Source organism: Gouania willdenowi, chromosome 19, assembly GCF_900634775.1.
Source record: "Gouania willdenowi chromosome 19, fGouWil2.1, whole genome shotgun sequence".
In the NCBI taxonomy this organism is placed as follows: Eukaryota; Metazoa; Chordata; class Actinopteri; order Blenniiformes; family Gobiesocidae; genus Gouania; species Gouania willdenowi.
Window position 1 is genome coordinate 21,444,635 of NC_041062.1, and position 27,667 is coordinate 21,472,301.

Below are 27,667 nucleotides of genomic sequence, written 5' to 3' on the forward strand. Positions count from 1 at the left end.
TCGGAGGAAGTTGGAATAAGTTCTGTTTTATCTTTGTTTATGTTGCTATTCCACATTTTGTAAAAAGTGAGCTCCAAACGGGCGAGTTGGATTTTTGCCACCTTATGACTCATAAGGGGTAAGCTCCTCCTCCTGACAATCCTCACTCCTCCTACCATATAAGAATGTGAGCTTCTCCCTGTCAAACTCGTTCCCTGGATAGAGTCCAGGCTGGCTAAGCCTGGAAGTCTCTCCCATTGATTTTCCAAAAGTGTTCAGATCGGGCCGAACAAGGTATAAGCGGAAAGGTCTGATCCACCTGAGTTCGAATATGTTCATCATTCCCAGGCAGAGTCCAAATTGTGCCTGGTAGAGTTGAAATGCACAATTTATGTGCCAAAAAAAAGTCCTCTCTGGTCAAAAAGTGGTATCAGCATACAGGTTTTATTTCCCCGAGTCCGAATATGTGATCGGTTTTTGGCTAGAGTCCGAATTGCACCTGCTGAAGGACTCTAGCTAGACTTAGCAATGAGGGTGCTCGTTGCTAAGTCCCATCAATGGGACCATGGGCATCTCTGGTGACCTTTTGGCCGAGCAGGGTGTCTCGTCCCTGGGTAGAGTCCTGGCTGGCGGCGCCTGGATATCTCTCCCATTGATTATCCATAAGTGCTCGGATCAGACCAAACAAGGTATCAGCGGAAAGGTCTGATCCCCCGAGTCCGAATATGTGTATCATTCCTGGGTAGAGTCCAAATTGCGCTGGAGGCTTTAAAATGTTGGTTGTTTCCCTCTACGAGGGTTAATGGGTCAATGGGTGTCGGCGTCTACAGACACGTTTGCATAGACTCATGCATACTGTATGCATGAAGTCCCAAAAATGGCCTGTTTTTAGGAGCGTTCATGAAAGTGACTTTTCAGAGAGCTAAAACTCCGGAAAAATAAACCTCAAATACTATGTTGTTAGGGTTCTTAGAACAATTGGAGATGGGTGAAAAATAGCATAATACTGGACCTTTAACAGTTGCATTGCTGTCTCACAGATTTCCGGCACTATCGTTGATCGAAGTGGACGAACTTTGTCTGGTCAGACAGCAGAAGCCTTTGTAATTAGTGTATCCCATGCTAAACCATTGAGGTGAGATTTTATACATCCTTGCTTACACATCAGCTTTTCGCAGTGACCAATGGCCAGTGGTCCTCCAGTGAAAGCGCTCTCTCCTCCTCCATTGCAGTATTGGTCTAAACTGTGCTTTGGGGGCCGCTGAGATGAGGCCGTTTATTGAAGCCATCGGGAAAAGCACTACAGCTTTAGTAATTTGTTATCCCAATGCAGGTAATGGCTATATTTATTCCTGAAAGTATTTTTGCAAAATATAATGCATTCCTTTAGATTTATTACATATCTTTAGAGCAATAATGTATATATGTATGTATGTATGGCCTGTAAATACGTATAAATACAGCATTTTAAGGATTGAATCAAAGCTTTTGTATAGTTCTAGCTGTTCGTTACATGCTCATCTATAATTACTGTACATTCTTGTTAAGTTAAATGTTAAAAGCATGCACTGTCTGGTCTTATTGGGTTTGGGTTTCCACTTTTCTTTCCTGCAAGGCCTTCCGAACACATTTGGAGGATATGATGAAACACCCCAAGTAATGGCCTCCAGCCTAAAGGTGAAGTTATATTTATTTTATTTTTTATTATTGACTCAACTTCTCTAAAGCTAATATGTTGACTACCGTTGTGGGACTTACTGGGAAATGAGATTGATTATTAAAGAATCCCAGATGACCACCTCATTATTCTTTCGTGCTTATTCTCAACTTTAAGAAATATTCTCCTGAGTCGCCTGTGGGCCCTTGAAGACCTTGGAAAGGCTCCTGTATGTTATTTTTTTTACAAGAATCTGGGAATCATTGGAATAAAATTAAAAACAACCTTCCTTATGTGCACCATTGCCAAATTGAGGCTAGCGTTCATGGATACTTGGGTCATTCACATACAATCCATGTTTGTAATGGTCCTTACAATGTGATGTTACTAATATCCCAAATAAATAATGCTAAATGTAGTGTGCACACAAGGTGTTGGCCTGCTATTAAGGATTTGCATCATAACGGGGGTTTCCAGTGACGTAACTGATGGAGTAACAACTCAACAACACAGCTCCGAAGAGTAAAATACAGAATAGTGAAAGAAGTAAATAAAGGATATTGATATAATATATCCATGTTTCCAAGACAAACTGAGATGGAATGATAACCGAATATATCAGAGTCCATATTAGAGTAAAGGAACAGATATGGTTGGGTTTGTAAAAGACATGCTCCCAAAGGTACTCAAACTGCCAGCAGGCGTAAACCTTTAGATTAAAACAGCTCACTGTGTACCCAAAGACAGCAGCATCCCCACAACAATCATAGATGTAATTCTAAAGTAAGGACTGGTCTGTTTCAAAGGCAAACTGATCTTCTATCCATTTGTTTGAACCAAAGTTTACAAAGTGTTGCAACCTAAAAAGAAGAACATACAAAATCTATGCAAATCTGAGAGTTACACGTTCTGGTTGAAGTTTATCTGATTTCAATATGAGTGGCGCACACTCTCTCTGACCTTTACTACCTTTGTATATAACCCACATCATCAAGGGTTAGACATTGGCAAGGTTTAAATAGGGTGACTAATTGGGAGAATGGAAGCCAACTTTTTTATGTTCTATTGATCATATGTTCTTTACTAAATAGTTTACAAACATTTTATTTTTGTACTGTCTTTCGTGCATGGAAAAAGATAAACTGAGGGTATATGCAACAAATATGACTTATTTGAGATTCATTAGTTACAATGTAAGAGAAATTAACAACCCAATTAAAAAAAGTGTGACGTATCTTCTTAAGATAGCACTGTTTGCAGATGATGTTTTAGTTTTCATAAGAAACCAACCTCTTATGGAATTCCTTCATAGCTACTGCTCAATCTCTGGCTATAAAAATATGAAATGCAAATTCGAGGCCATGATGGTTTTCAGGTTATGGCCAAAAATCTAAATGCTGGTCAATATATGGCTTTAAAACTTAAGGGTTAACCTTCAGTTACTTTATTTGTACCCGTTTGTAGTAAGGTGAGGTGACACAAAACACAAGAATGTAACAAGGAAGCCATACATTGATTAGAATACCTTTGGTTCCACAAATAGAGGATTCAAATATTTAAAAAAGACAAAGATAAAAATTCAGGAAAAAAGTAAGAGCAAATAAATGACTTATGTGCAAAAATGTGCTAACAGCAGCAGGAACAAAGTCTTTTGAGTCTGTTTCGGCATGTACAAAAAAAAAATGTAAAAAAAAAAAAGTGAATGTAACCATGTCGGAAATAAACTGAATAAATAAATAATACATTTTTGGAAATTGAACTTGAAGCTTAAAGTGCAAGAGTTGGGATTGGTCACTTAAAATGAGCTAGCTATCCTCTGTACCTGCCCACTGTACAGCGAAGCTGAATTTAGCTGTGACTCACCCAATGGTGCACTTGACCATTTGGTTGATGGACTTCTTTTGTGTTTTGTCACACTTAATAAACACTTTTCTTTGATGCAAATGATAGTAAGTTAACTACGCTATGAAAAATGACCTGATACAAGACCACAAGAACAATGTTATAAACCCATCACAATAGAGAATTACATTACAGACCTTTGGACATTTAGCATCAACCTTTTGAATGTGTTGAATAATAGAACTACTGAATAATAGAAAATAAATGGCATGTGCTAAATTGATCCTCCTCCCAATATTTAGCACGCTATAACAATTCTGTCTTAGCTTATTTAAATTGCACACACAATGACATTAGTTCTAATTATTAGGCATGCAAACTGTTAATAAATCAGACCCATAGACATTTATATATTATCTTAGTAGAGCAGAGTAAAGCCTTTGAGTGTTGACTTGAATTTATTTACATTTCTTGACTTTTACATGATAACTTTCCAACAGCATGTGACCCAGTGTAAATAGTTCATGGGGGAAAAGCTGCACTGAAGTAGTCTGAGATGTATTTGTTGGGACTGTTGCCAGCTTATGATGTCATATCATATGCCTGCAGGAGTTTGCTGCTGATGGACTGCTGAATATTGTGGGGGGCTGCTGTGGGACCACTCCACAACATATCAGGTCATTATCATGTGTTGTAGATGCCAATGAAAGGCCAACTAGTCATTTTTGGTACCCTCTATTTTATTTTTACTTGACATCATTATCTTTTGTTATTGCATATGATTTATTTTTAGTGAAGATGCAGGATGCCAATATTTATGCTTGTACTTTTATAATTTGTAACTTTTACACTTTTTGAGTTATTACATTTTTTGTGAAACTGCATTGACTTTTCAGACCTAATCCCATTGTTAGAGTGGACAGCTGGTGAAGCTGAGTGGAGCTGCTCCAGTTTGACCTTAAAATCTTTGCAAACAAGTTACCGGTAAAAACCATTCAACCTTTAACATGTTCAACCTTTTTCAACCTTATTGCTAATGTTTAGCTATTGCAAGGTTAATCCTTAGCTAATGCCAGGTTAATGCTAATTATTGGCTCATGCTAAATTAGTGTTAATGCTATTGCTAGGTTAATGCTATTGCAAGGTTAATCCTTAGCTAATGGTAGGTTAATGTTAATTATTGGCTAATGCTAAGTTAGTGTTAATGCTAAGTTAATGCTATTGCTAGGTTAATCCTTAGCTAATGCTAGGTTAACGTTATTGCTTGTCTAATGCTAAGTTAGTGTTAATGCTAATGCTAAGTTAGTGTTAATGCTAGTGCTAGGTTAATGCTATCGCTAAGTTAATGCTATTGCTAGGTTACTGCTAATGCTAGGTTAGGTTAATGTTATAGCAAAGGCTAATGCTAGGTTAATCCTTAGATAATGCTAGGTTAATGCTATTTCTTGGTTATTGTTATTGCTAGTTTAATGCTAATGCAAGGTTAGGTTAATTTTATAGCTAGGTGAATGCTAATGCTAGGATAATGCTATTGTTAGGTTAATGCTAATTCTAGGTTAACGTTATAGCTAGGCGAATGCTAATGCTAGGTTAATGCTATTGTTAAGTGAATGTTAATGCAAGGTTAGTACTAATGCCAGATTACTGTTAACATTAGGCTAATGCTAGGTTAGTACCTAATGCTAGATTACTGTTAATGTTAGGATAATGCTAAAGATAGCTAGTTCTAGGTAATGCTAAGCTAATGCTATGCTAATGGTAATGCAAAGACATGGGCTAGCATCTGCATCCTCTTGCATTTTCTTCAGGAAATGCAAATATTCTAGTTTAGTTTTACTTTCATGGTCTTTTCTTTTTGCTGTCATTTATTTTGTTGACATTATTTAAAGACACTTTTATAAAAAAGAAGCTACCAATTTATTTTACACTTCCAGATAAACTGCTGTGTTGTTTGAAGTGTTTCACCTTTTTGCCCCATCATGTCTCCTATGATGCCACTGCTATAGCTAATGTCATAAAAATAAATGAAAAACAAAAGATTTATACTTTACAAATACCAGTTTGAATAGAAAAACATACTGTAAACACGTGTGAACCTACTACCCCTTTGTTCAGTTTACGTACAGTGCATTACAATATTGCGCTAATGCATTTGGCATGTGTATATTACGTGTGTATTACTTACGTTCCTCACTAAATGCATTATTATATAGTAAAACAACTGAAGTAAGTCACAATACCAATCTACTTTGCAAAACAATCATCAGTCACATTATTTTGAAAATAAAAATTAAACTAATAATGATAAAGTACATTGGATTATATATGTCAATTCATAATATATGGATTATTAATTGATCCAGCGTTTAATGTAGCCGACCTTGTCCTTCATCCATATAAACTTTAATTGTTTCTTTTTATTATTTTATATTTATTTTTTATTTTTTTCAATTTTTAAAAATTGTATTGGTTTTATTCATAATCCAATGTTTTCAATTTATGTTTCACTGTTGTTTTCAATGTTATTTGAATGCATTACAACTGTTGATCTTTTTTCCCCACACAGGGCCATATCAGAAGCAGTCAAACACTGTCGGCCAAGAGTTCCCCCTGCAGATGTTTACCAGGACTACTTACTGCTCTCAGGTCAGAAACCTCTGGGTATAGATATTTATAAGATGACATCACATGACCTCTGCTTCCATCATCCAGACAATCCTGGATGCTCTTTTTTTGCATTCACAGTATTTCACTTGATTGAATATTCACTGTTGGAAAATCACAATTATAATTTTGATCTGAATTTGGAGTGACATGGACATACTGTTTGACATGGACGATGTCACATTGTATGTTCACATATAGCCCTTGTCACCCTTTAGGTTTGGAGCCATTCAGGATTGGTCCATACACCAACTTTGTAAATATTGGCGAGCGTTGTAATGTGGCTGGTTCACGCAAGTTTGCTAAACTAATCATGGCCGGAAATTACGAGGTGACAGTTTTAATGTTTTTAATTGCTTTAAGGGGGGAAAAAACCTGATTTTAATTCATCATATGTGTTTGGTTTTCTGTTCATTATGCAGGAGGCGCTGAGCATTGCTAAAGCCCAAGTGGAGATGGGAGCTCAGGTTCTAGATATTAACATGGATGATGGGATGCTGCAAGGACCAGTCGCCATGGCCCGATTTTGCAACCTCATTGCTTCAGAGCCAGACATTGGACGAGTAAGACACAATATACGGTCATTTGTGGACTATAAGCTGCTACTCTTTTCCTATGCTTTGAACCCTGTGGCTTAAACAATGACGCGGCTAATTTGTGGATTTTTTCCGGTTTTACAAGTTTCATGTTGCCAAAAAATTTAGCTCCGTCACATTTGACGGGGTGGACTAATGAAACTGTTTACATTAAATCGAGCACGATCCCACTGAATCATTGTGATTAGTCATCAGACACGGATAAATGCATAGGATGCAGCTTTCAAGTTGTCACAGACAGAAAAAGAGAGGGAGACAGCTCTGCAGCTGCCTGGATAAAGTAAAAGTCAACCAGTTTGTAATAGAAAGAAACAATATTATTAAACAATATTATTATTATACATCAGTTTTGTATAGCACTTTTCTGGCTACTCAAAGTCGCTTTACAATAAACAACATAACGTTGTTAAATCACTGCATTAGGCTTGTTCAGGAGCGATAGGTGCTCTGGACTCTGAGGCTGATGAAGAAGCGTACGTAAGGAAACTGACAGACGGAGAAAGAGCAGAGATCAGAACAACCTGGATAAAGTAAAAGTCAGCCAGTTTGTAATAGAAAGAAACAATGAACAGCATAAAGTTGCCAAATAAAAGGTTTAGTCTCAAAATCCGGACTCGATGTGATCGCTCTGTGGTAGTTCACGGTAAGAAGAACAGACGGAGGAAGTCACGTATTAGTCTGTTTCCAGTAAAAAGTGACCGTAAAAAGCTGTAAATGGACTGATATGCAGACATGTGATTTGGATAACATTAAAGCTAGGGTTGGTAATTTTCTCCAGGTATACTTTTTAAGTTTTTGGTTGAAAGTTTCTTTATGTCCTGACAGAAATTAAGATGTTGTGCGCTCTGAAAAAGGAGCGAAGGAAATCTTGTCATCTGTAGCAGCTGTAAACCTGTAAAAACTGTCTTTTTTTTTTTTTATTTTTTTTAATCAACCTGGTCTAAAGGCAGAGCCCTCGGAGAATGCTTCATTCAAAATCATGCTAGCTTTTGAAAATTATCTAGCCTGCCTTTAATTAGAAATTTCTTAACTTGTAAGGATTCTTTCAAACAAGATGTTATTTTATTTTATGGACTTGATTTAGGAAAATAAATTCTGTGATTGGTTTAAACCTCATTACCTCCACAACCTGCAGGTTAGCTACAATTATTTAAAGTCACTTCTTTACACTATTTTGTTTACTACTATTACTGCTTTGTACTTAAGTTTGTGATGATATTTTATGTGTTAAATAACAACTACACTACAAATACATTTTTTATGTCACACATTCACTGGTGGAAGGATTTAAGCAGGTGTCTAGTCGACTAATCGAAAAAATAATGGATATATTAGTGGACCACAAAAATAATTGTTAGTTGCAGCTGTAATCAGTTGAAGCTGAGTATACGGAAATCTCAGCCCGCCTACTTGCCTGTTCTGATTGGCTGAGTCATCTGAAGGGCACCCTCATCAGCCAATAGAGAGCGACCTATGTGACGATGCTGCCTTTGTTTGGATTTTTCTTGGAAAATTGCTAAATTATTCAAATGCGGCAAATACAGCTGTACACTTTATAGTCCGGAAAATACGGTTATGCTGTAGTTAAGAGAGTGTAATCCCTTCTGGAATAATGAAGACCAATTATTAGTCATAACCTTATAGATATTATGGTTAACCTGCTAAATGACAATAAAAACCTTCCTTAAATAGTGTTTTTCTAATAATGATAAATAAATAATACTTTTTCTGAATTATTATTATTATTATTGAATGAAAATGAAGAGTTTCCCTAAATAGTGTTTTTCTCCACCAGGTTCCGCTGTGTATCGATTCCTCTAACTTTTCAGTGATCGAGGCTGGTCTGAAATGCTGTCAGGGGAAGTGCATCGTCAACAGCATCAGCCTGAAGGAAGGAGAGCAGGAGTTCCTGGACAGAGCTGCCACTGTGAAGCGCTATGGCGCCGCTGTGGTGGTCATGGCCTTTGATGAAGAGGGACAGGTGAGAAGACGCATACACAGCCGGACACACACACTCACAATCAATCAATCAATCAATCAATCAATCTTTATTTGTATAGCGCCAAATCATAACCAATGGTATCTCAAGGCACTTTACAGTAGAGCAGTCTTAGGGACGGACTCTTCATTTTGTGGATACACACATATGCATATATACGTATATACACATACATATGTATCCCACACCCAACATGAATTCATCATGGCGGCAAGGAAAACCTCACAACGTCACAAGCAGGGACGTAGCACCACATTTTGGGCCCTGGGTACAAACCATCTTATTGGGCCCCTACTGTAATTAATTTACACTTTTTTTCCACCTGGAAACTGTACTAGTATTCTTGCATTATTATGTAAGCATTGTTTTTTTTTTCACATTAACACAGAAGTTCCCAACCTTTCTCGTGTTGTGACCCCATTTTAATATCACAAATGTCCAGCGACCCCGAGACATTTTTTTTTTTCTAGATTTAGTTTTTGATTATGTTTATTAAAGTGTTATAAATACAGAGTAGCCAGGGTTAGTGCACAAAGTGACAAGTGTGCCACCTCTGAAATTTTGTACTGCATTTTATTTGAACTAGATTTATATTTGAAAAAGTTTAAGTATAGGATACAGTTATTTGATATTTACTGTGAGTAATGTGTAATAACATTAAAGGCGACCCCCTTTTAATTCCAGGTGACCCCACATGGGGTCCTGACTCAATGTTGAAAAAACTGCAATAACCTAATGACTCCAATATCCATTGCTTGTATTTTATAAATCTGTTCTACTATATTTTAGTGGTTTATTGAATATTGTTTGTGACATATTTTTGCTACAATTTAGGGGCAGCTGGTATTTTTTAAATTTTATTTATTAATTTTTTTGTGGGGGGGGGGTATAACTAACACACACAAAGAAAACGTGTACAAAGGTTAATAAAAGGTACATTTATAATGATTAGAATCATGGGGACACTCTGGCCACCTACTTAAGACTTGGTGGCAGCAAAATTTTGTCTTAAAAATATATATATATATATATATATATATATATATATATATATATATATTTTAATAATTGTTTTTCCAATTAAGATTTGACTTGCAAAAGGAATGTTCCAGGTTTTAAATCTGCAACAGTGCACGTAGTGTATTTAAAACAAAATAATATATCGCCTGGAAAAATTGAGTAAGCAGCAGATTTCCCTGATTTCACATTCTCTCCCTCTCCTTTCTTTCTTTGCGTTTTTGGCCTGATTTTTCTTTCTTGAGGAAAACATGCTGCTGTGTATCTCCCTCTCCATCCATAGCGCAGCAGCAGCACATGTGGGTCGTACCATTTGCACTGTTTTAAAGGGGGTGGTAGGTAGGGCTCTGATGCTGCATAAATAATGGTGTTAATGCAAAACTGTGATTAACAACCAGCTTATTTTCACACAGGGCCCTTTTCATTCCAATACAAACAGTTTAAAATGTTTAAAATGCATTTTCATACCCCCCTGCCTTGCCCACATCACATCACTACACGGTGTGCAAAGAGCAATTTGTACAAGAATGAATTAGGATTTTGTTTCCTCATTGAATTGAGTTTTTAGGGCAAAGTCCTTCAACATTTAACGCTTTGATTGGTTTCTAATAATTGCTCTAGATTGCGTCACTTTGTGAGGTTGTGAAGGATGTGTGAGTGTGTACAGATGAGTGTGTTGTTCTTTCCCAGGCCACAGATACACAGCGTAAAGTCGAAATCTGTACTCGGGCTTACAAACTGCTTGTCAGCAAAGTGGGATTTGATCCCAACGACATAATCTTTGATCCCAACATCCTTACTATCGGCACGGGAATGGAGGAGCACAATGACTTTGCTCTTAATTTCATCAGAGCTACCAAGCTTATTAAGGTAATCAAAGTAACACACACACACACACACACACACACACACACACACACACACGGGACAGAACAAGCAATGAAATCACAGTTGTGATTTTGAAATGACATCTTAATATGGGGTTATTCATGAGCATGCAATTAGTTAAAATAAGACACATTTTCTTCAAAAAGAACAATCAGAATCAGAAATGTTTTATTGGCCAAGTATAGTTTTTAGGACAGTGCAAGGAATTTGTCTTGATAGTTGGTGCACGAAACAAAGAAAAACGAAACAACCCAGCAATAATATAATAATGATAAATATAAAGGATGAGGGATAAATAAAGGATAGATAGAGAATATAGGATATATATATATATATATATACACACACAGTGCAGCAGATAATGTCATCATGGAGGTGGTGATCGGGTGGTGGGGGGGGCTCAGTGGGTGACTTGGGGTGTGTTCATGTGGCAGAGGGAAAGAAGCTGTTTTTGTGTCTGGAGGTTCTGGTCCTGATGGACCGAAACCTCCTTCCAGAAGGGAGAGATTGAAACAGTTTATGACCGGGGTGGGAGGGGTCGGCCACAATCTTTCCTGCACGCGTGCAGGTCCTGGAGGGAGGGCAGATTGCAGCCGATGACCTTCTCTGCTGAGTGGATGATACGCTGCAGTCTGGCCTTGTCCTTGGCCGTAGCTGCAGCGTACCAGATGGTGATGGAGGAGCAGAGGATGGACTGGATGATGGAGCTGGAGAAGTTCACCATCATCTTTGTTGGCAGACTGAACTTCTTCAGCTGCCGCAGGAAGTACATCCTCTGCTGAGCTTTTTTGATGAGGGAGCTGATGTTCAGCTCCCACTTGAGGTCCTGGGTGATGATGGTCCCCAGGAAGCAGAAGTACTCTACAGAGCTCACTGTAGAGTCTCCCAGGGTGAGGGGGGCTGGGTTCTTCCTGAAGTCTGCTATCAGGAAGAACAACAATGTTGTCTCACAAATGCTCTCATTTAATATTGTTTTAACTTTCCACTGCTATTGCTGATGCCAACATGAAAGTTTGGAACACGTCCACATCTGAGAAACTTTTACCAACAAGTTTAAGGAAGCATGTAATCAGTTCAAATCCAACCTGGTCCATCACTGTGGGATGTTGAGCAAGTCCCTGAAGCCTGACTGCATGTGTTGCCATTGCTTTGTATAAAAGCATGTGCTAAATTAATTTGTAATCTTGTTATTGTTTCATGGCAGTCTTAGATTAAGAAATCATAGAATTCATTTTACTATTAAATAAGACAAATAATCTTATTGTAAATTCATTTTATATCCCGTTTCTGGTTCATTTTATCTTATAATTATCTGGTATATCTAATCTAGAAAGATATAGTGGCATTTTCTTAAAATAAGATTGATAAATTAGATTTTCTTTTTGGGCTAGAATTAAGACTTATTTTCTTGATACAAAGCTTTTTTTACTTAAATTCATTTTCTTTTGTTGACGACATTAGACAGTTCCTGAGATAAACAACTTTCTTTGAAAACATAGCCTAAAGGTTGCACGAAACAAAGATGAAATACTTCTTCTGAAAACAGAAATGTACATGATTGTACATGATTCCTTCTCCAACTGATCTCAACTTTTGTACCATGCGTGCATGCACATGTGTACCTGTGTGCCAGAGTTGGGGTCAATTTCATTTTTCAACTACAATTACGTCTTCATTGTTATGCAATGTTATGCATTTACACAATTACAAATACAATTATTACTTTCAATCAATTACAGTCACAAATTCCAATTAAAGATTAAATCGGGGCTTTCGCCTTTAATTGGCCATGTAATGTTATTACATTAATGGAATTTGTCCTCTGCATTTAACCCATCCCCGAGGATGCAGTGGGCAGCCATTTTGCGGCACCTGGGGAGCAGTTTGGGGTTAAGGGACTTGCTCAACATCCCACAGTGATGGCCCAGGTGAGGCTTGAACCGGCAACCCTCCGATTACAAGCCCAGCGTTCTTAACCACTAGGAACCACCACTCCCCTCACAATTGCTGAGCCTGAAATAAATAAAATTATAGAACTTGTCTTTCCTCTTGTGCTTTCTGTTAGCATCTCTTATGATGTGTGTTGGTTTGTCCTAAATCAGCTGTAAGATACACTAAGAAATATTATCTATCATCCAATTTGTTTTTCATCTCCTGGTTACCGTGTTAGGCTTCTTAATCAATCAAAAATATTGAAATCAATATTTTTGGTGTGGGCGTATACCCAGAGATCTTTTTTTAATGGTAAACTGATCCTTTAGAGAACTGACAGGTGGTGGTTGATATGAAACATATTTGAATAATTGTTTACTATGTATGTGTAAGCCATAGAACTGTAACAGGTTGGCATTTAAAGCTACAATGTGTAATTTTTTTGGGGCATCATTTGGTCAAAAATCCATAATCATCTTTGAGCTTATTTTATTAAAAGTGTTTTGAGTGGTCAGTGAATCTGATCTCTTTCTCCTGGCTCTGTAAAAGACATTTATAAATCCTAGTATCTGGATTTCAGCCAATCAGAGATCTTTCTACAAGCACGTGTGCTCCATGAGCTGTTTTTTGCATTACTATTGGCTGCTCGACTGAAGTCAGACACTTTCAGGTACCCTTGGTTTTAAAAGTGTAATGACGGACGTCCAAGAAGTCTCCATCGCAGCGTTAGAGACAGGAATAAGGCAGACCGAGGTGGAGAAGCAACAGTTTAAAACAGAACATAAGTAACTTGCAATTAGAACACCCCCTAAAGGTCCATTTTGGTTATGTCCCTGCACCTCCCGCTGCCTGCCCCACCCAGTTACATGCACACCTTTGGTCTCCCAAGATGATAGCAACCGATCACTGAAATGTGTGAACAATATGAGGAAAAGAGACAAGTAAAATAAATGAATGATGTGGGAGTAATACGGAAGGGAGTGTGGAAATGTGTGTGATGTGTTTGTGTGCTGACAAAGTAGCTCTGAAAATGGATGGATGGATATTTGTGTGTGTGCTGCCTGATGGAGCGCTGGGTTGCGCTCACACACACTACGACGACTGTGTGTGTGTTTCTGCTGAGCTGTCACTGCATGGAGTTGCTCAGTTCCTTGGACAAAGGTCTTCTCTACCTTTTTAATGCTGACTCTGCCATTATATAAGTTTGCGAAAAGTTAATTTGTAGACAACTGTGTGTCCATAATCTAGCATTAGTTTGGGCTGCCTTAAAGCAGTACGTCTTGCCATCAGGTCGTAGGCAGGGAAAGTTGCAAGTGCTGTTTTCTAGCCAGATACAGCAGGGAGAGATGAATGACCCCCAATCACCCCATAAACACAGGGACTACGAGAAGTATTTATTAAGGTGAAAAAGTTACTTAATTCTGCTTTAAGAGGCACAAACACTGAGGAGGAACGGATCGCTTCCTCTTTGTGTCCTCGTGGACCTCCTTGACTAAGGAGGTCCGCACCACACACACACTGGTGTCAGAGGGAGAGAGAGAACAGAGGGGATGAATCATGTGTAAACCAAGAGAAGCTTATTCAAGGTAAACTAATTTTATAGTCTGGATGCGGAGTGATGGTTATGAGTCCGCTCAGAGCGGCAGGCAGCTAGGATCACAGCCGACGGAGTAATATGTGTATTCATGTCAGAGTCTCTAAAACACCAGAAAAATCTCCAATAACACACGATAAAGTTCATACACTTGTCACTCGTCTATATTGAGATGAAAGTTGCTAAGAGCGTTCACAAAAGACACTGGTAAGGTAGGTTGTGGATGGAGGATTCTGCTAACTGCAGCTTTAACTAAATTGTAATTGACAATTTTTACATAATTTCCATGCCAATTACAATGACAAAGTCAATTATCTGAGCTCAATTAGGATTACAACTGCAACAGATTATTTTACAATCATAATAGTCGTAATTGTAATTAATTATCAGTTACACAATTACGATTAGAATTGACCTCAACCCTGTTGTGCGCGTGTGTATGGTGACGATCATGAGCAGATTCATCACAGTCAGACTGTGTTTCTCTGATTGTAGCCTGTTGAGCGTAGAACTTATGATAAAAGGCTTTATCCTCTTTTCGGTTTAAAAAAACATGTAGAAATAAATGAAACAGCTCCAGAGCCCAACATCATCACTTAACTGTAACTCAACAACAAATTCAACATGACAATCAGAAACGTACATAGTTATATCAACAATCATATTTGTTTACTCTTCTAATAGATTTATGATTATTTATTCAAATTCACGCCCTTATTACATCTTCTGTGTGCGTGTGTGAGTAGGAGACGCTACCAAGAGCCAGAGTGAGTGGAGGTCTGTCCAACCTGTCCTTCTCCTTCAGAGGAATGGAGACTATCAGAGAGGCCATGCATGGGGCCTTTCTGTACCACGCTATTAAGGTACAAACACTCATAACACTGCTGTTCTGTCAAGCTTTATGATCCACACCCTCACCCATAATCTTGTATTTTTTTATCTTTTGTTCAACATGAACACTCCTCAGATGCATTATGGAGCTTTATCCATTTTATTACTGTTCTTATTACCGTTTCAAATGTAATATTTCCAAAAAAGATTGAATTTTATCAACACAGTAATTTTTTTTTTAATTTAATTTTGTATTTTGCCCATTTTTAGACTTTGATATGAAAGTTTGAGAGCCGCGTACTGTCATGTGCTCTGAGTCCTGTCCTTTGTGTTGTCAGGATGGGATGGACATGGGAATCGTGAATGCTGGGAACTTACCAGTGTACGACGACATTGACAAGGAGCTGCTCTTACTTTGTGAGAATCTCATCTGGAACAGAGATGCTGACGCTACCGAGAAACTGCTGGCATACGCACAGGTACGCACGCACGCACGCACACACACATAAATCAGCTGTCTCTCTGTTTGCTGAATGCATTTTTAACTCTTGTTACCAGAACAATGCAGACAGAGGAAAGAAGGAGGTTCAGATGGAGGAGTGGAGGGAGAGGCGTGTGGAGGAGAGGTTGGAATATGCTCTCATCAAGGTAAATCTCTCACATTAATGTACATAGAGGTGTAAAGAGTACTGATATATCCTACTCAAGTACAAGTTCTGTTACTTGAATTAAGTTATACACAAGTACAAGTAGATAACATACTTAATTACAAGTAACAAGTAGCTCAATTAAATAATACTCAAAGTACAAGTTAACAGTTACTTTCACCCCCCAAGTTGCCACGATCCCCTTGCATACAGTAAACATAAAATAAAAGGTTTGTTAAAACATACAATTCTTTTTTGAATAAAATAACACCAATGAATTCAATTAAAAAACAAATATAGATACATTTATGAACTCTAAAACGGAAGAAAATAATCTCCATTCCAATACGGTTTTGGCGCCATGTATTACGTTTAATCTGATTGGTCGGCTATGATGTTCAAAAAAGTACAAGAACCCATTAAAACAACTAAATTACAGTAATGTGAGTACTTGTACTGTTACTTTTACCTCTAAATGTACATTGGAACTCACTGAAAGGGTTACACTGGATTTCCACTGGATGCGTATCTGCTCGGCTGCGTAATTGCAATGCAATCTGCAGTCCGACACCCCCTCCCCCTCCGTCTGTTATGCAAATCTGTTGCAGCAAGGACTCTGGAGATCCAACTAATTCACATGTAATTGCGCGATATAGCGAGTTGTAGTCGATATAAAGAGAAGCACAAAGTTCATTGTGTCCATGGTGAAGAGCAGAAGGAAATCCACTCGGTCCTGCCCTGTAGATCTTTTGGATGGAATTATGATCAATCAATCAATCAATCAATCAATCTTTATTTGTATAGCGCCAAATCATAACCAATGGTATCTCAAGGCACTTTACAGTAGAGCAGTCTTAAGGACGGACTCTTCATTTTATGGATACACACATATGCATATATACGTATATACACATACATATGTATCCCACACCCAACATGAATTCATCATGGCGGCAAGGAAAACCTTCTGTTAAGCAGCAGGAACCTTGTGTGGATCCCATTCCTATGATGAACAGCCATCCACGTTATGCTGTGTTGGGTGTGTGCAGAGAAAAGGGTGGAGACAGAGCCGCTGAGTCTCTGTAACTCCACACTGAGGATCCCACGGACCTGCAAGACAAAAGCCAGAAGAAGTACAGGAGCAAACACACAAGGGAAGAAGCAGACATAGAGGGAGTGTTTGAAAGAGGAATGGGACCCTCTCCGGTCCCTCTCTAACCTAAATGACCTCTCTCTTAACGCCCTCTCCAACCTCTCTCCAACCGAGCATGCCAGACCCCCCCCCCCCCCCCCCCCGGCAGTCTATGCCTATTGCATCTTAATTATGAGCTATGAGCTGGTTCCTAACTAAAAGCTTTATCAAAGAGGAATGTTTTGAGCCTAACCTTAAAGGTAGAGAGGGTGTCTGCCCCCCGAACCATGGTTGGTAGATGGTTCCAGAGAAGTGGGGCCTGATAACTGAAAGCTCTTCCTCCTATACTACTTTTAGAGATGAATGGAACAACGAGTAGTCCAGCATTTTGAGAGCGTAGTGTTCTGGGGGGATTGTATGGCACTACAAGCTCCTTGAGATAGACTGGTGCCTGTCCATTTAGGGCTTTATAAGTGAGAAGAAGAATCTTGAATTCTATTCTATATTTTATGGGAAGCCAATGCAGAGAGGCTAATACAGGAGTAATGTGATCTCTTCTCCTAGTTTTAGTCAGTACACGTGCTGCAGCATTTTGAACCAGCTGAAGTGTCTTAAGCGACTTGCTCGGGCAGCCTGCTAAAAGAGAATTACAATAATCCAGTCTAGAGGTAACAAAAGCATGGACTAGTGATCCACTTTGAACACGAGTATTTTAGTTGAAAAATAAAGGGGACATTTTTTATGTGTCTGTGCACTACTTCCTGTCCTGCATGGGCTTATCTTTGTTGAATTTATGCAGCACAGCTCCGGCGTCTGGCAAAAAATAGAAGGGCTGTTCAGAGGGCTCTGGTGTGCTGGAGCAGATTCGAATGACACATTGACTTTCAATGAAATCAGCTGTGTTGCTGTTCTGCAGCAGGTTTGGAGCAGTTATGGATTGGTGGAAATAGAGGGTTAGGTTTAATGCTGTGTGATATGAATATATATGTTGTAGTGCGATATAAAAACGACATAAGCTTCTATTGTTGATATTGTTATTTTTAGTGATGCTCTGAAAATTTGCATTGCATTTACGGTTTTTGTCCAAAACACTTTTATCACTGAAACAGGATGTGATGACCCAACAGACCACCGCAGGATACGGGTTAACGTGTCCATGCAGGTGCCGTGTTTCAATACATCTGAGCACTAAAGCATCTTCTAAGCAGAGGTTGAGACAGAGCGAAAACAAAGAAGAGTTCACACTCGAGTGAGATTTATATTTGTGTCGCGTCCACGCTGTAGCTACGTGTAGCCCTCTGCTCTGTGTCGACACAGACTCCAAACTACGCATTAGCAATATGAGTTTGGTTTTAGAGTCTGTCAGCGAATGTTTCACAGAGATCCTCTGCACTTCATTGCGACTGTACTTGGTCCACGTTATAAAGATCATTACTGGGATATGGTATTTAATGCAAGGCGCACATAACATTTATTATTATTATTATTATTATTAGTAATAATGATAATGCACCAATTTTATATAGCGCTTTATCATAGACACTCAAAGTCGCTTTACAGAACTAAGGCATTATTCTTTCACTCCACACTTAGTGGTGGTAAGCTACTGTTGTAGCCACAGCTGCCCTGGGGCAGACTGACAGAGGATAGGCTGCCATAGTGCGCCATCGGCCCCTCCGAATGTAGTGTGTTTTTTGTGAAAATAAGACGTTGCTGGTCAGATGCACACATGGATTACTGTCAAAGTTGCACAGGCAGAAACAGACAAACATGCCTGTAGCTTCAGCAGATTTGCTTGGGGTTCCCGATGAATATATTATTGCTTAGTTTTTCACAGATTTCAGAGTAAAAAGTTGCTTATTCAACAGACAGTGACTTTTAATTGCACTAATGTGTTTTCAGTGTATGTAGAGTTGAGTTTGTGTTCATACTATCACGCTTTAACTTTCTTAGTATAGATATATTACTAATAATAGAAATAAATTGTCTCCATCTTGTTATTGTTCTTAGGGAATAGAGAAGTATGTGGTGGAGGACATGGTGGAGTGTAGAGCGCAGGTAGACCGCTACCCTCGACCTCTTCATATCATTGAGGGCCCACTGATGAATGGCATGAAGGTGGTTGGAGACCTGTTTGGTGCTGGGAAGATGTTCCTGCCACAGGTATGATGAAGTCATCCATGTGTTCCTTACTCAGATGTTGCATATTATAAAGTTTGCCTTGTAAGAGACAAACGCTCTCCGACCTTGTGTCTCAGGTTGTTTTTCACTGTTCTGTACAGTGTTTGAAAGTCTTTCCAACAAGTTTCTTAGAGTCCTGAGCACACAGTAGTTTTTTGCTGACAGATAAGCCGCTGAAGTGTGCTCAATCCTGTTTCAACAGGTGATTAAATCAGCCCGTGTCATGAAGAAGGCTGTTGGTTATCTCATTCCTTTCATGGAGAAAGAGAGAGAGGATATGATGGCATCATCAGGGTCAGCGGATGTCATGGTCAGTTTGAACGCTTTTCTGTTATGCAAGTGTCTTTCCTCCCACATAAAATATGACACATTTCCATCTAACAACCTAATCTCATATTAATCCCACTCTTTGGATTTAATCAAATTGTTCATGAGTGAGTGTTTTATTTTATTCACCGGTTCATTGTAGCAGGAATCTGACATAGGTTTGTTTCTCAATGACATCATTACACACAAATGATCCTCCAGTTTAGTCATTTAGTCGTTAGGTTGTACAAAAGGGGCGATGAGTTAAGGTGCGCCAACAACAAGATTAGTTTAAAAAAATACATTATGTCAAGTTAGGAGACATCTTTAATACAAACACACACAGGTTTTTTCTACAACAAATCGTTGGTAATTCAAGGCCGTATATGAAGCAGTATTTGATTAGTTGATTCAAGGCAGAGACAACTGTGAGTGCAAACAGGCTAACATGGCTTTGCTGGCTCTCACCGTCCACCACTGCACGTACAGTATTTATCAGCATTGTGTTGTCAATGCACAATAATAAATGAGTGCTTTAAATGTCTGAAGTAAAAGTTCATCAAGATAAATTTGTTAGATACAATTAGCGTTGTATTAATATATTTGTAAATACACAGACACACATTGATGTAATCAGTGCGTAAGACCTCATGATCACATGAGCTCTGATTGGGATTTTGTCCCATGTGACGAAACTATAGTTTATTAGTTGACAAAAATATCAATATATTTTGATGTAGTTTTCGTTCACATGTATTTATTTTTCTTTTTTAAGTAGTCATTGTCATATATTGTCACAAAATGTTGTCAATGAAAACTATTTTTAGTCAACAAAATTACTGTGCTTGTTAGGAAAAGTCTCATGAAACCGTCGTAGAGAGATGGTCCAGTGTTTTTTGGCCATAGCCCCAACCCCATATCTGTCACCTGAGACCCCACTTTGGAAAGGTGAGGGTGAGGCCAAAAATGAATTGCAGTGGAAGGCCACAGGCCAAAATGAAACATTAATGTACTAGTCCATGAAATATAATGTACAAAATAAACACTTAAAGTAATTTTGAAATTGAAGAACACTTTTCTTTATTGTGTTTCATGGCATAAAATTATGAAACAGCAATACAAAAAACAAAATAAGACAACATCCCCCTATATGAACAAAACACTACATTTTCCCTGCCTTGAAAAATTAAAAATAATGTAAGTGGACCTCAGCTTTATTAATAATAAAAATAAATCAGTTTTGTATAGAGCTTTCCAAAGAAAACTCAAAGACGCTTTACAGGAAGCTTTAGATTTGATTGGATGGCCCTGTTTTAAAGAATCCTACAAAGATCGTTTGATTTGTAGAAATGACATTTGAATTTCATTGTCTGCCTGCAGGATCCCTATCAGGGCACTATTGTCCTTGCTACAGTGAAGGGGGATGTTCATGACATAGGCAAGAACATCGTGGGTGTGGTGTTGGGTTGCAACAACTTCAGGTAAAGCTTGTTTACAGGGTGATTGTTGAGTTGTTCAGTTTACTGTCTATGTTCGATTTTCCCAGGCTCATCCGAGCACATTCCTAAGTCTGTTCTTTAAAGTATTAAACTGATAGTCATCGAAGATACCCCTACGTTGTGGTGTCAAAATCAACTGCTGCTGCTGTTGTAGGTTTGAGTAGTTGTGTATGCTCAAATCACTTTTTCAAGACACACGTCTTCAAAAGTCACTGTGCATTTCCTGTTCATTATTAACCCTTCCAGGTATAGTTAACCTCACTGATGACCTCCTGCCATTGGGTGGAAAAAATAAGCAGCAGGTGAACATGTTCTTCTCAAATGTGATGTGTTAAATGCAAGAAAAATGGACATACATAAGGATTTGAGTCAACTTGACAAGTACCACAGTGATCGGCTAGATGACACTGTCAAAAGTGTCAAAATGGCAGCGCTTGTATGGTGTTATTGAAGCCTGATGTATAGTTCCGCATCAAATCTACGTCGTAGACGCACGTGGACCCACCTCCCCGTAACCTGACGTGCGCCTCCCTTAAATCCTGACTGCGCATCGAGGCGACGTGTAACATAAGGGCTGTGATTGGTCAGCTCCAAATGAGCCCCGGTCTCTACCTTTTCCAGTCAACACCGCTGTGTTTCAACTTTTCGCGTAGCGATAAGGGAGTTGTTTCTACTGTGGATTGAGTCACAGAGAGAACCTAGATGGACTAAAAGTTCTTTAGAGTTTTATTATTTCCTTTCATGCCTGCAGCACACGTGAAGCACCGCCAAACGGAGTCAATCACAGACGAAAGGTGTGTGTTTACTGTTATCACTACTACTGCCTCGAGTGTGTGTGTGTGTGTGTTTCATTAACGGTAAACAACGACTAACATGCCGTGGAGGCCAGAGGAGCAGACATGACGTTATGTTTAAAACAAGTTTTACATCAGCTTCCCAGTTGCCGCTTACCGGGGTTGTGGATCAGGTTACCTCGCTGCTCCCTCTTTGCTCTATGGCGAGGTCGGGGTCCCGTTGCCCCCCGTGTGACTGTTGACTGGAGCAGTCAACAGTGCACTCATTACACTTTTATACTTTGTTTACATATGTTGCATATTTTTATATTGAAAAATAAAGTGCATGTTTTGAAACCGTTGCTTTAATGTTTGTGTCCTATGAAGCACATAGTTAGGTACAGTAGGTAAGTAATAATCCACAAATAAATTAAAAAAAATTTTTTTCCACTTTGTCTGCACATGCTGTCAAAGGTCAACACTACAAGAAGTGCATGTTTTGTTATTGCAATTAAATAAATAAATGTATTTTATTGCATAATTGTGACCATCACCAGCCCTCCCCAAGGAAGGGTAAGAAACACTTTATTAAAGGAATAATATAAAAAGAGAGGGCAGTGTTGGGGGGTGGGGGGAGGTGGAAGGGGAAGGGAGCACGGAGGAGAGATTCAAGGTAGAAAAATGGAAGGGTGGGGGAGAGTTGATTATTGTAAAGTGAGAGTGAGATGTGAAGTTGTAGGCTTGAGGCTTAACTATAATGGTGGTGGCTGTGGACAGAGGGAAGGAGTGAGTGGTAATACCTGAAACAGGTATTTGGGATCAACGTGTCTAAAGTTAAGCCCACTACAAGTTTTATCCCACAGTCCAAGGCATGCCAGTGCTTCGTAGACAGATGTGCAAGAAACCGCCACTGCAAACCCAAGCGGTGCCCTGGACCCGATGATGCAGCCAGGCTAGCAGAAAGAGCGGGGGCCAGGGAGCGTATGTGTATGTGGGGGGCAGTGGCTGCCCCCCACATACACACCCGAGAAAGCACCAAGGAGCCCAGGACCCAGGCTCCTACCCACCTCCCTGTTATGGTGTCTCTCCATTCCCCAATGGAGAGGCACCACACAGGGCACCACAATACAACGCCCTCTACAGGGACCCCAAAACGCTCCCTCAAAGACCCACCCCCGGGGCCCCCCCGCCCTGGCGCAGCGCCCACGGGGCCGGCGCACTCAGCCAGCAGACCAATTAAATTACATTTTAAGATGCTTAAAACACCTAAAAGTTTTCTGTTACCGGTAAATAAACAAGGGCTTTTTAATGCTCATTTGTAACAACACGCAGCCACAACCCCCTCGCGGCAAGGCGGCCAATCGCATAGCGAGGCGTTTCCTCGACGCAGAAGTACAGTTGGCCAATATCTGCGTCACGTTGACAGCGTAGGTCTTGACCCAGGACCATAAACCAGGCTTGAGGATATATGAAAAAAATCAATTCACCAATTTATCCCGATATTTCACCCAGCGATTATCGTATCGATCCAAAAAATGTCCAAATACATTTTAATCATGTCTATTAGCAAAAAAGCATATAATTGCGCTAACAAATGCATAGCACGTAAACGCCTGGTCACTAGGTGTCAGTGAACCACGTCAAACCTTGTTAAATTAATTAGCTGGAAGTTGATTGCACTTGATTTTCATAATAATAATTGGATTTACAGTATATAGCACTTTTTTCAAGAAGTTTCAAAGCTCATACAGAAACCATTATTCATTTACACCAGTCATACCGGTAGTAGCAAGCTACATTGTAGCCACAGCTGCCCTGGGGCATACTAACATAAAACATACTGAGCACTTTTATAGATGTATGTGGTTTTAAAGAATTTAAGAACTTAATAGAATCTGAATCTGTCGTAGAAGTAAAAGTTAAACTTTTATGCAAAATGGAATTTGACAGTTTGATAAACATACCATTTGTTTTTGATGTTGGTACTTGAATTACAGTTAGTTATCATTTACTTGTTCTCACAAGTTTAGAAAAATTTAATGAATTGTATTTCATACCATTTTGTACTTATAAAGGTGAAATTTGTAATTATTGATATTGCGATATATCATGATGTATATCGTATTGTATAGTATCAGGATATATCGGGGTATATCGTATTGTGATATGCACATTGTGAATCGTATTGTGTCGTCAGATACATGGCAATGCACACCCCTAGGTGCTGGTCTGCAGTTCTCAGTCGATCCCAAGGAGCTCAAGTAAAGAGAAACTGATGCTCATTGATGCACGTGTGAAGGAAAAGCTGGCCTGGAGCTCCAACTATGGAAGATTATTGTGCTTCTACTTAGCATTGACCAAATGTTTAATAAACAAGGAATGTGTAATAACATTTTACTAAATAAAACTTCATGAAAAGTGTAATAGGTTTTATTGTGATAAAGTATATTGCATGAGGTGTAAAAGCTTGCCCTTGAACTTTTATCTGTTTAACTACCAAAGTTCATCAGAGAAATCTAAGCTTGTTAACCTGTGCCCTTTTGTTTTGCAGAGTAATTGACCTCGGTGTTATGGTTCCTTGTGAAAGAATCCTCAGAGAAGCCGTGGCACAGAAAGCAGGTACCATATTTTAAAAAGTCATTAATGAGCAAACCAAAAACCTTCATAAATATCAGAGGACCACATTTCGTTCAGTCTTATGATGTTGGTTAGCCATTCATGTCTATACGCACACACACAAGGTCCGCGTCAGGTGTTGGTTAACTAATCCAATCTGATGGCAAATGGGTTACTCAAACAAAGCAAATATGTACGAGGGCGAAAAACACAGAACTGATCAACTGTACCCACAATCCTAGAGAGAGGGGATACATGCAGAGCATAAGGGACATCAGAACCTTCAAATTCCACAAACTAAGAAAACTATGAACCCTCTTGTTGCACAGTTTTACAACATTCCTAGCTGCCAGCTGCTTTTCCATGTCATTAACCCCTCCACAAAAAGAGATTGTGTACCAAGCCTCAGCAGATATGAACAACCTCAATGAAAGCTGCTGACCTGAAAAGGGAGATTGTGAATACAATGGAAAACTGGATCCTGAAAAAACTACCAAAGCTACGTTGGCACAAAACTTCAGACAATCTTTATTATAAAGTTATAAATTCTGCCTTAAAGAGTAACTAAACCCCAAACCCTCTATTTTCTGCTGAATACATAAATATTTGCGTATCAAGCAGTGCTGTTGATTGATCCTAGTCCAACTTTTAACATTTTAGTAAAAGTATTTTAATTTTGCTTATTTTGTTGTAAGGGTTGAACTCCAGCTATTACAATTGAGTTTTGCTATTGGCTGAGACAGATTATAGGGCAGAGGTGGGGAACCTCCGGGACGTATATGGCCCGCGAGACCATTTCTACCGGCTCACAATGCAATAAAAAAACAATTGTGTACATGAATAAATTAAAAAATCTGGGGAAAAACATAAGCCATTAGTTTTCTGAGATAAAACGGATATGGATGTCCAAGTCAATGTCAGGGTCAGTAAATGTAGCATGTGATGCAGGTGCACACTGCGTAGGAGTGATTGAGACATATGACAGGTGAAAACCATGGCGACTCTCAAAAGAAGGAAGGTAGATGCACAAAACCAAATATTTCAGGAAAATGGACAAATTATTTTTTCTTTGTTGAGGTGAAAGGCAAGCCAGTGTGCCTAGTTTGTGGCGATGCGCTGGCAATAATGAAAAGGGTAAATTTGGAGCGCCACTACAGCTCGAAACATGTTCAACTCAACGAATTGACAGGACAAATGCGCTTGGATGAAATTAAAGCTCTTCGTCGCAGTTTGGATGATCAACAAGCAGCTTTCACGCGACCATAAACCAACGGAGAGAATATTACACGTGCAAGTTTTGTGGCGTGTGAATTAATAGCCACAAAGCTGAAACCTCATGCCAAAGGAGTTTGTGAAGGAGTTGCTCCCGCCTAACAAAGTGAAGTTGTTTCAAAGTGTCAGTTTGTCTCGAGGAACCGTAGCAGACAGGATTACTGATGTGGCACAAAATATTGAAAAAACACTGAAGAACACCCCAAAAGACTTTGAGTGAGCCTGTGATGAGACAACGGACATCACAAACACAGCGCAACTTGCCATTTTTGTGCGTGGAATTACGGCAGAGTTTTAAACAAAGGAGGAGTTGCTGTCTTTACAAGCCATGCATGGCACTACTAAAGATGAGGATTTATTCAATGAAGTTATTGTCACCATGAACAATTTTGAACTTCCATTTAAAAAGTTGAGAGGGATTGCCACTGACGGAGCACCTGCAATAATTGGCGCGCAAAAACAATTGACTCCATTAATAAAAAAGAAAAGAGCCATCTGAGTCTGGATCCAAGTGATTTTGTTGTTTGCCACTCTATCATACACCAAGAGAGTCTATGTGTACATTCCCTGAAGCTGATGAAAACCGTTGTGTCCACCATGAACTTCACCAAAAGCAGAAGGCTGAACAGCCGTCAGTTTAAGGAGCTTCTGAATGAGCTTGAGTCAGAGTACGGTGATCTTGGTTTATCACTGTGAAGTGCAGTGGCTGAGTCAAGCAAATATGCTCGCGCGGTTTTATACACTGCAGGAAGAAGTCAGAAACTTCATGGAGATGAAGGGGAAGCCTGTCATGGAGCTCAGTGATGACAGGTTCCTTAGTGATCTTGCATTCATGGTGGACATCACCAAGCACCTTTCAGAGCTAAACATCAAGCTGCAATTTCTCAACCAGCTCATCAGCTGTGCTTTACAAAGAGAAATCATTTGAAGTTAAGTTGAAGCTCTGGTAATGCCGAATCCCAATCACCATGATGTAAAAAATATACAAAGGGAGCTGAACATGTTGTAATATACAAGAATCTGATGTGCCAGAAAACCTCCAGATGGAAATAATTGAACTGCAAAACAATAGCAAGCTCAAAGCTAAGTACAACAACCTCTCTCTCTGATGGACGTGTACAAACTGTATGTTTCTGCTGAGGATTTCCTTATCCTGAGGAGGCATGCCTTGAAGTTTGCATTTCTGTTTGGGACAACATACCTCTGTGAACAGTTCTTTTCAAAAGTGTCTAGCAGACTTGCTTTCGTTCAAGACTAACTGACCCAAACTTGGAAAACCATCTTCGAGTGGCATCATCATCACTGCCAGCTGACATCACATGCCTCGCCAAAGAGAAACAGTTCCAACCATTGCATTAGATGAGTCTCACATGCATAGAAATGCAGCAATCATGAGGCTTAGTGACAAAGTGGGTATATACTTTTTGTTTGTTTATTTTGCATCTCTATATATGCGTTCATAAAAGTGTGGCCCTTGGAGGCCTTTATAAAAATATAAAAGGCCCTTGATATGAAAACGATTCCCCACCCCTGTTTTAGGGTTGTCATTTGGACCATTGTGCATCGACAACTGTCACAGTTGGCTCCGCCCCTCCTATAAAAACTGGGAGGAGAAGGAGGGTTTCCTCCAATCACAGACACGTGTGTGTGTGTGTATTCCCGTCAGTGTCTGCCTGTGCGCGAATGTGTGTGTACTTTTTTTTTACCGTGTGTGCGTCTTCCTGGTTTGTGTGTGCGTGAGGTGGTGTTCCAGGGCTCATGGCTGAAATAGAGCAGAGGCTGTTTGCCCCTGAGTGCTATAGTGTCTGTAGGGCTGTGTGTGCATATATGAGCTTCAGGGATTCTGTGTGCCTGTGATTGTAGTAGTAACAATTGTAGTAGCAGAGCAGTTTTTGAATTCCCCCCTTGTAGCAGGTCAGCAGAAAGCAGGGATTTAGTTACTCTTTAAGTAACCTCCCTAAAGGTACAAACACTAAGAGCAACCAGCTGATCAACATCAATAGTAATCCCAGACATGCTTGAATATAAGATGGAGATGGTACATAAGAACCACAATGACAGTTAGAGGCCAAGATAAAGGCAAAAAGAGAGAGATTAGCCTGCTACCAGAGCTATACAGGGGCAATGGGGTGATTAAAGGGGCACCAAGGAACTACAACAAGCACTTGTTTCCTGAGGCATTTCAAACTGCCAAACAAAGACTTACAGCCATGACCATGTGACTGAAGAGGTGTAGCAAAAA

General features: G+C 39.4%; 1 protein-coding gene across 2 annotated transcripts in view; it reads left to right on the forward strand.

Annotated features, from left to right (window-relative positions):
- The window catches only part of mtr (5-methyltetrahydrofolate-homocysteine methyltransferase), a 60,870-nt gene that overhangs the window by 16,010 nt on the left and 17,193 nt on the right, over window positions 1-27,667 (forward strand). Inside the window, exons 8-23 of one of the 2 annotated variants that reach the window (XM_028475702.1) lie at window positions 1,020-1,114; window positions 1,212-1,312; window positions 1,595-1,656; window positions 4,088-4,155; window positions 6,045-6,124; window positions 6,361-6,473; window positions 6,565-6,705; window positions 8,534-8,719; window positions 10,445-10,624; window positions 14,915-15,031; window positions 15,338-15,478; window positions 15,558-15,647; window positions 18,789-18,941; window positions 19,162-19,269; window positions 20,646-20,746; window positions 24,089-24,156. In XM_028475702.1, the coding sequence (XP_028331503.1) occupies window positions 1,020-1,114; window positions 1,212-1,312; window positions 1,595-1,656; window positions 4,088-4,155; window positions 6,045-6,124; window positions 6,361-6,473; window positions 6,565-6,705; window positions 8,534-8,719; window positions 10,445-10,624; window positions 14,915-15,031; window positions 15,338-15,478; window positions 15,558-15,647; window positions 18,789-18,941; window positions 19,162-19,269; window positions 20,646-20,746; window positions 24,089-24,156 (1,804 nt within the window). Of the gene's footprint in view, window positions 1-1,019; window positions 1,115-1,211; window positions 1,313-1,594; window positions 1,657-4,087; window positions 4,156-4,407; window positions 4,463-6,044; window positions 6,125-6,360; window positions 6,474-6,564; window positions 6,706-8,533; window positions 8,720-10,444; window positions 10,625-14,914; window positions 15,032-15,337; window positions 15,479-15,557; window positions 15,648-18,788; window positions 18,942-19,161; window positions 19,270-20,645; window positions 20,747-24,088; window positions 24,157-27,667 lie in introns of those variants that run through there. The other variant, XM_028475703.1, reaches the window with a different exon arrangement.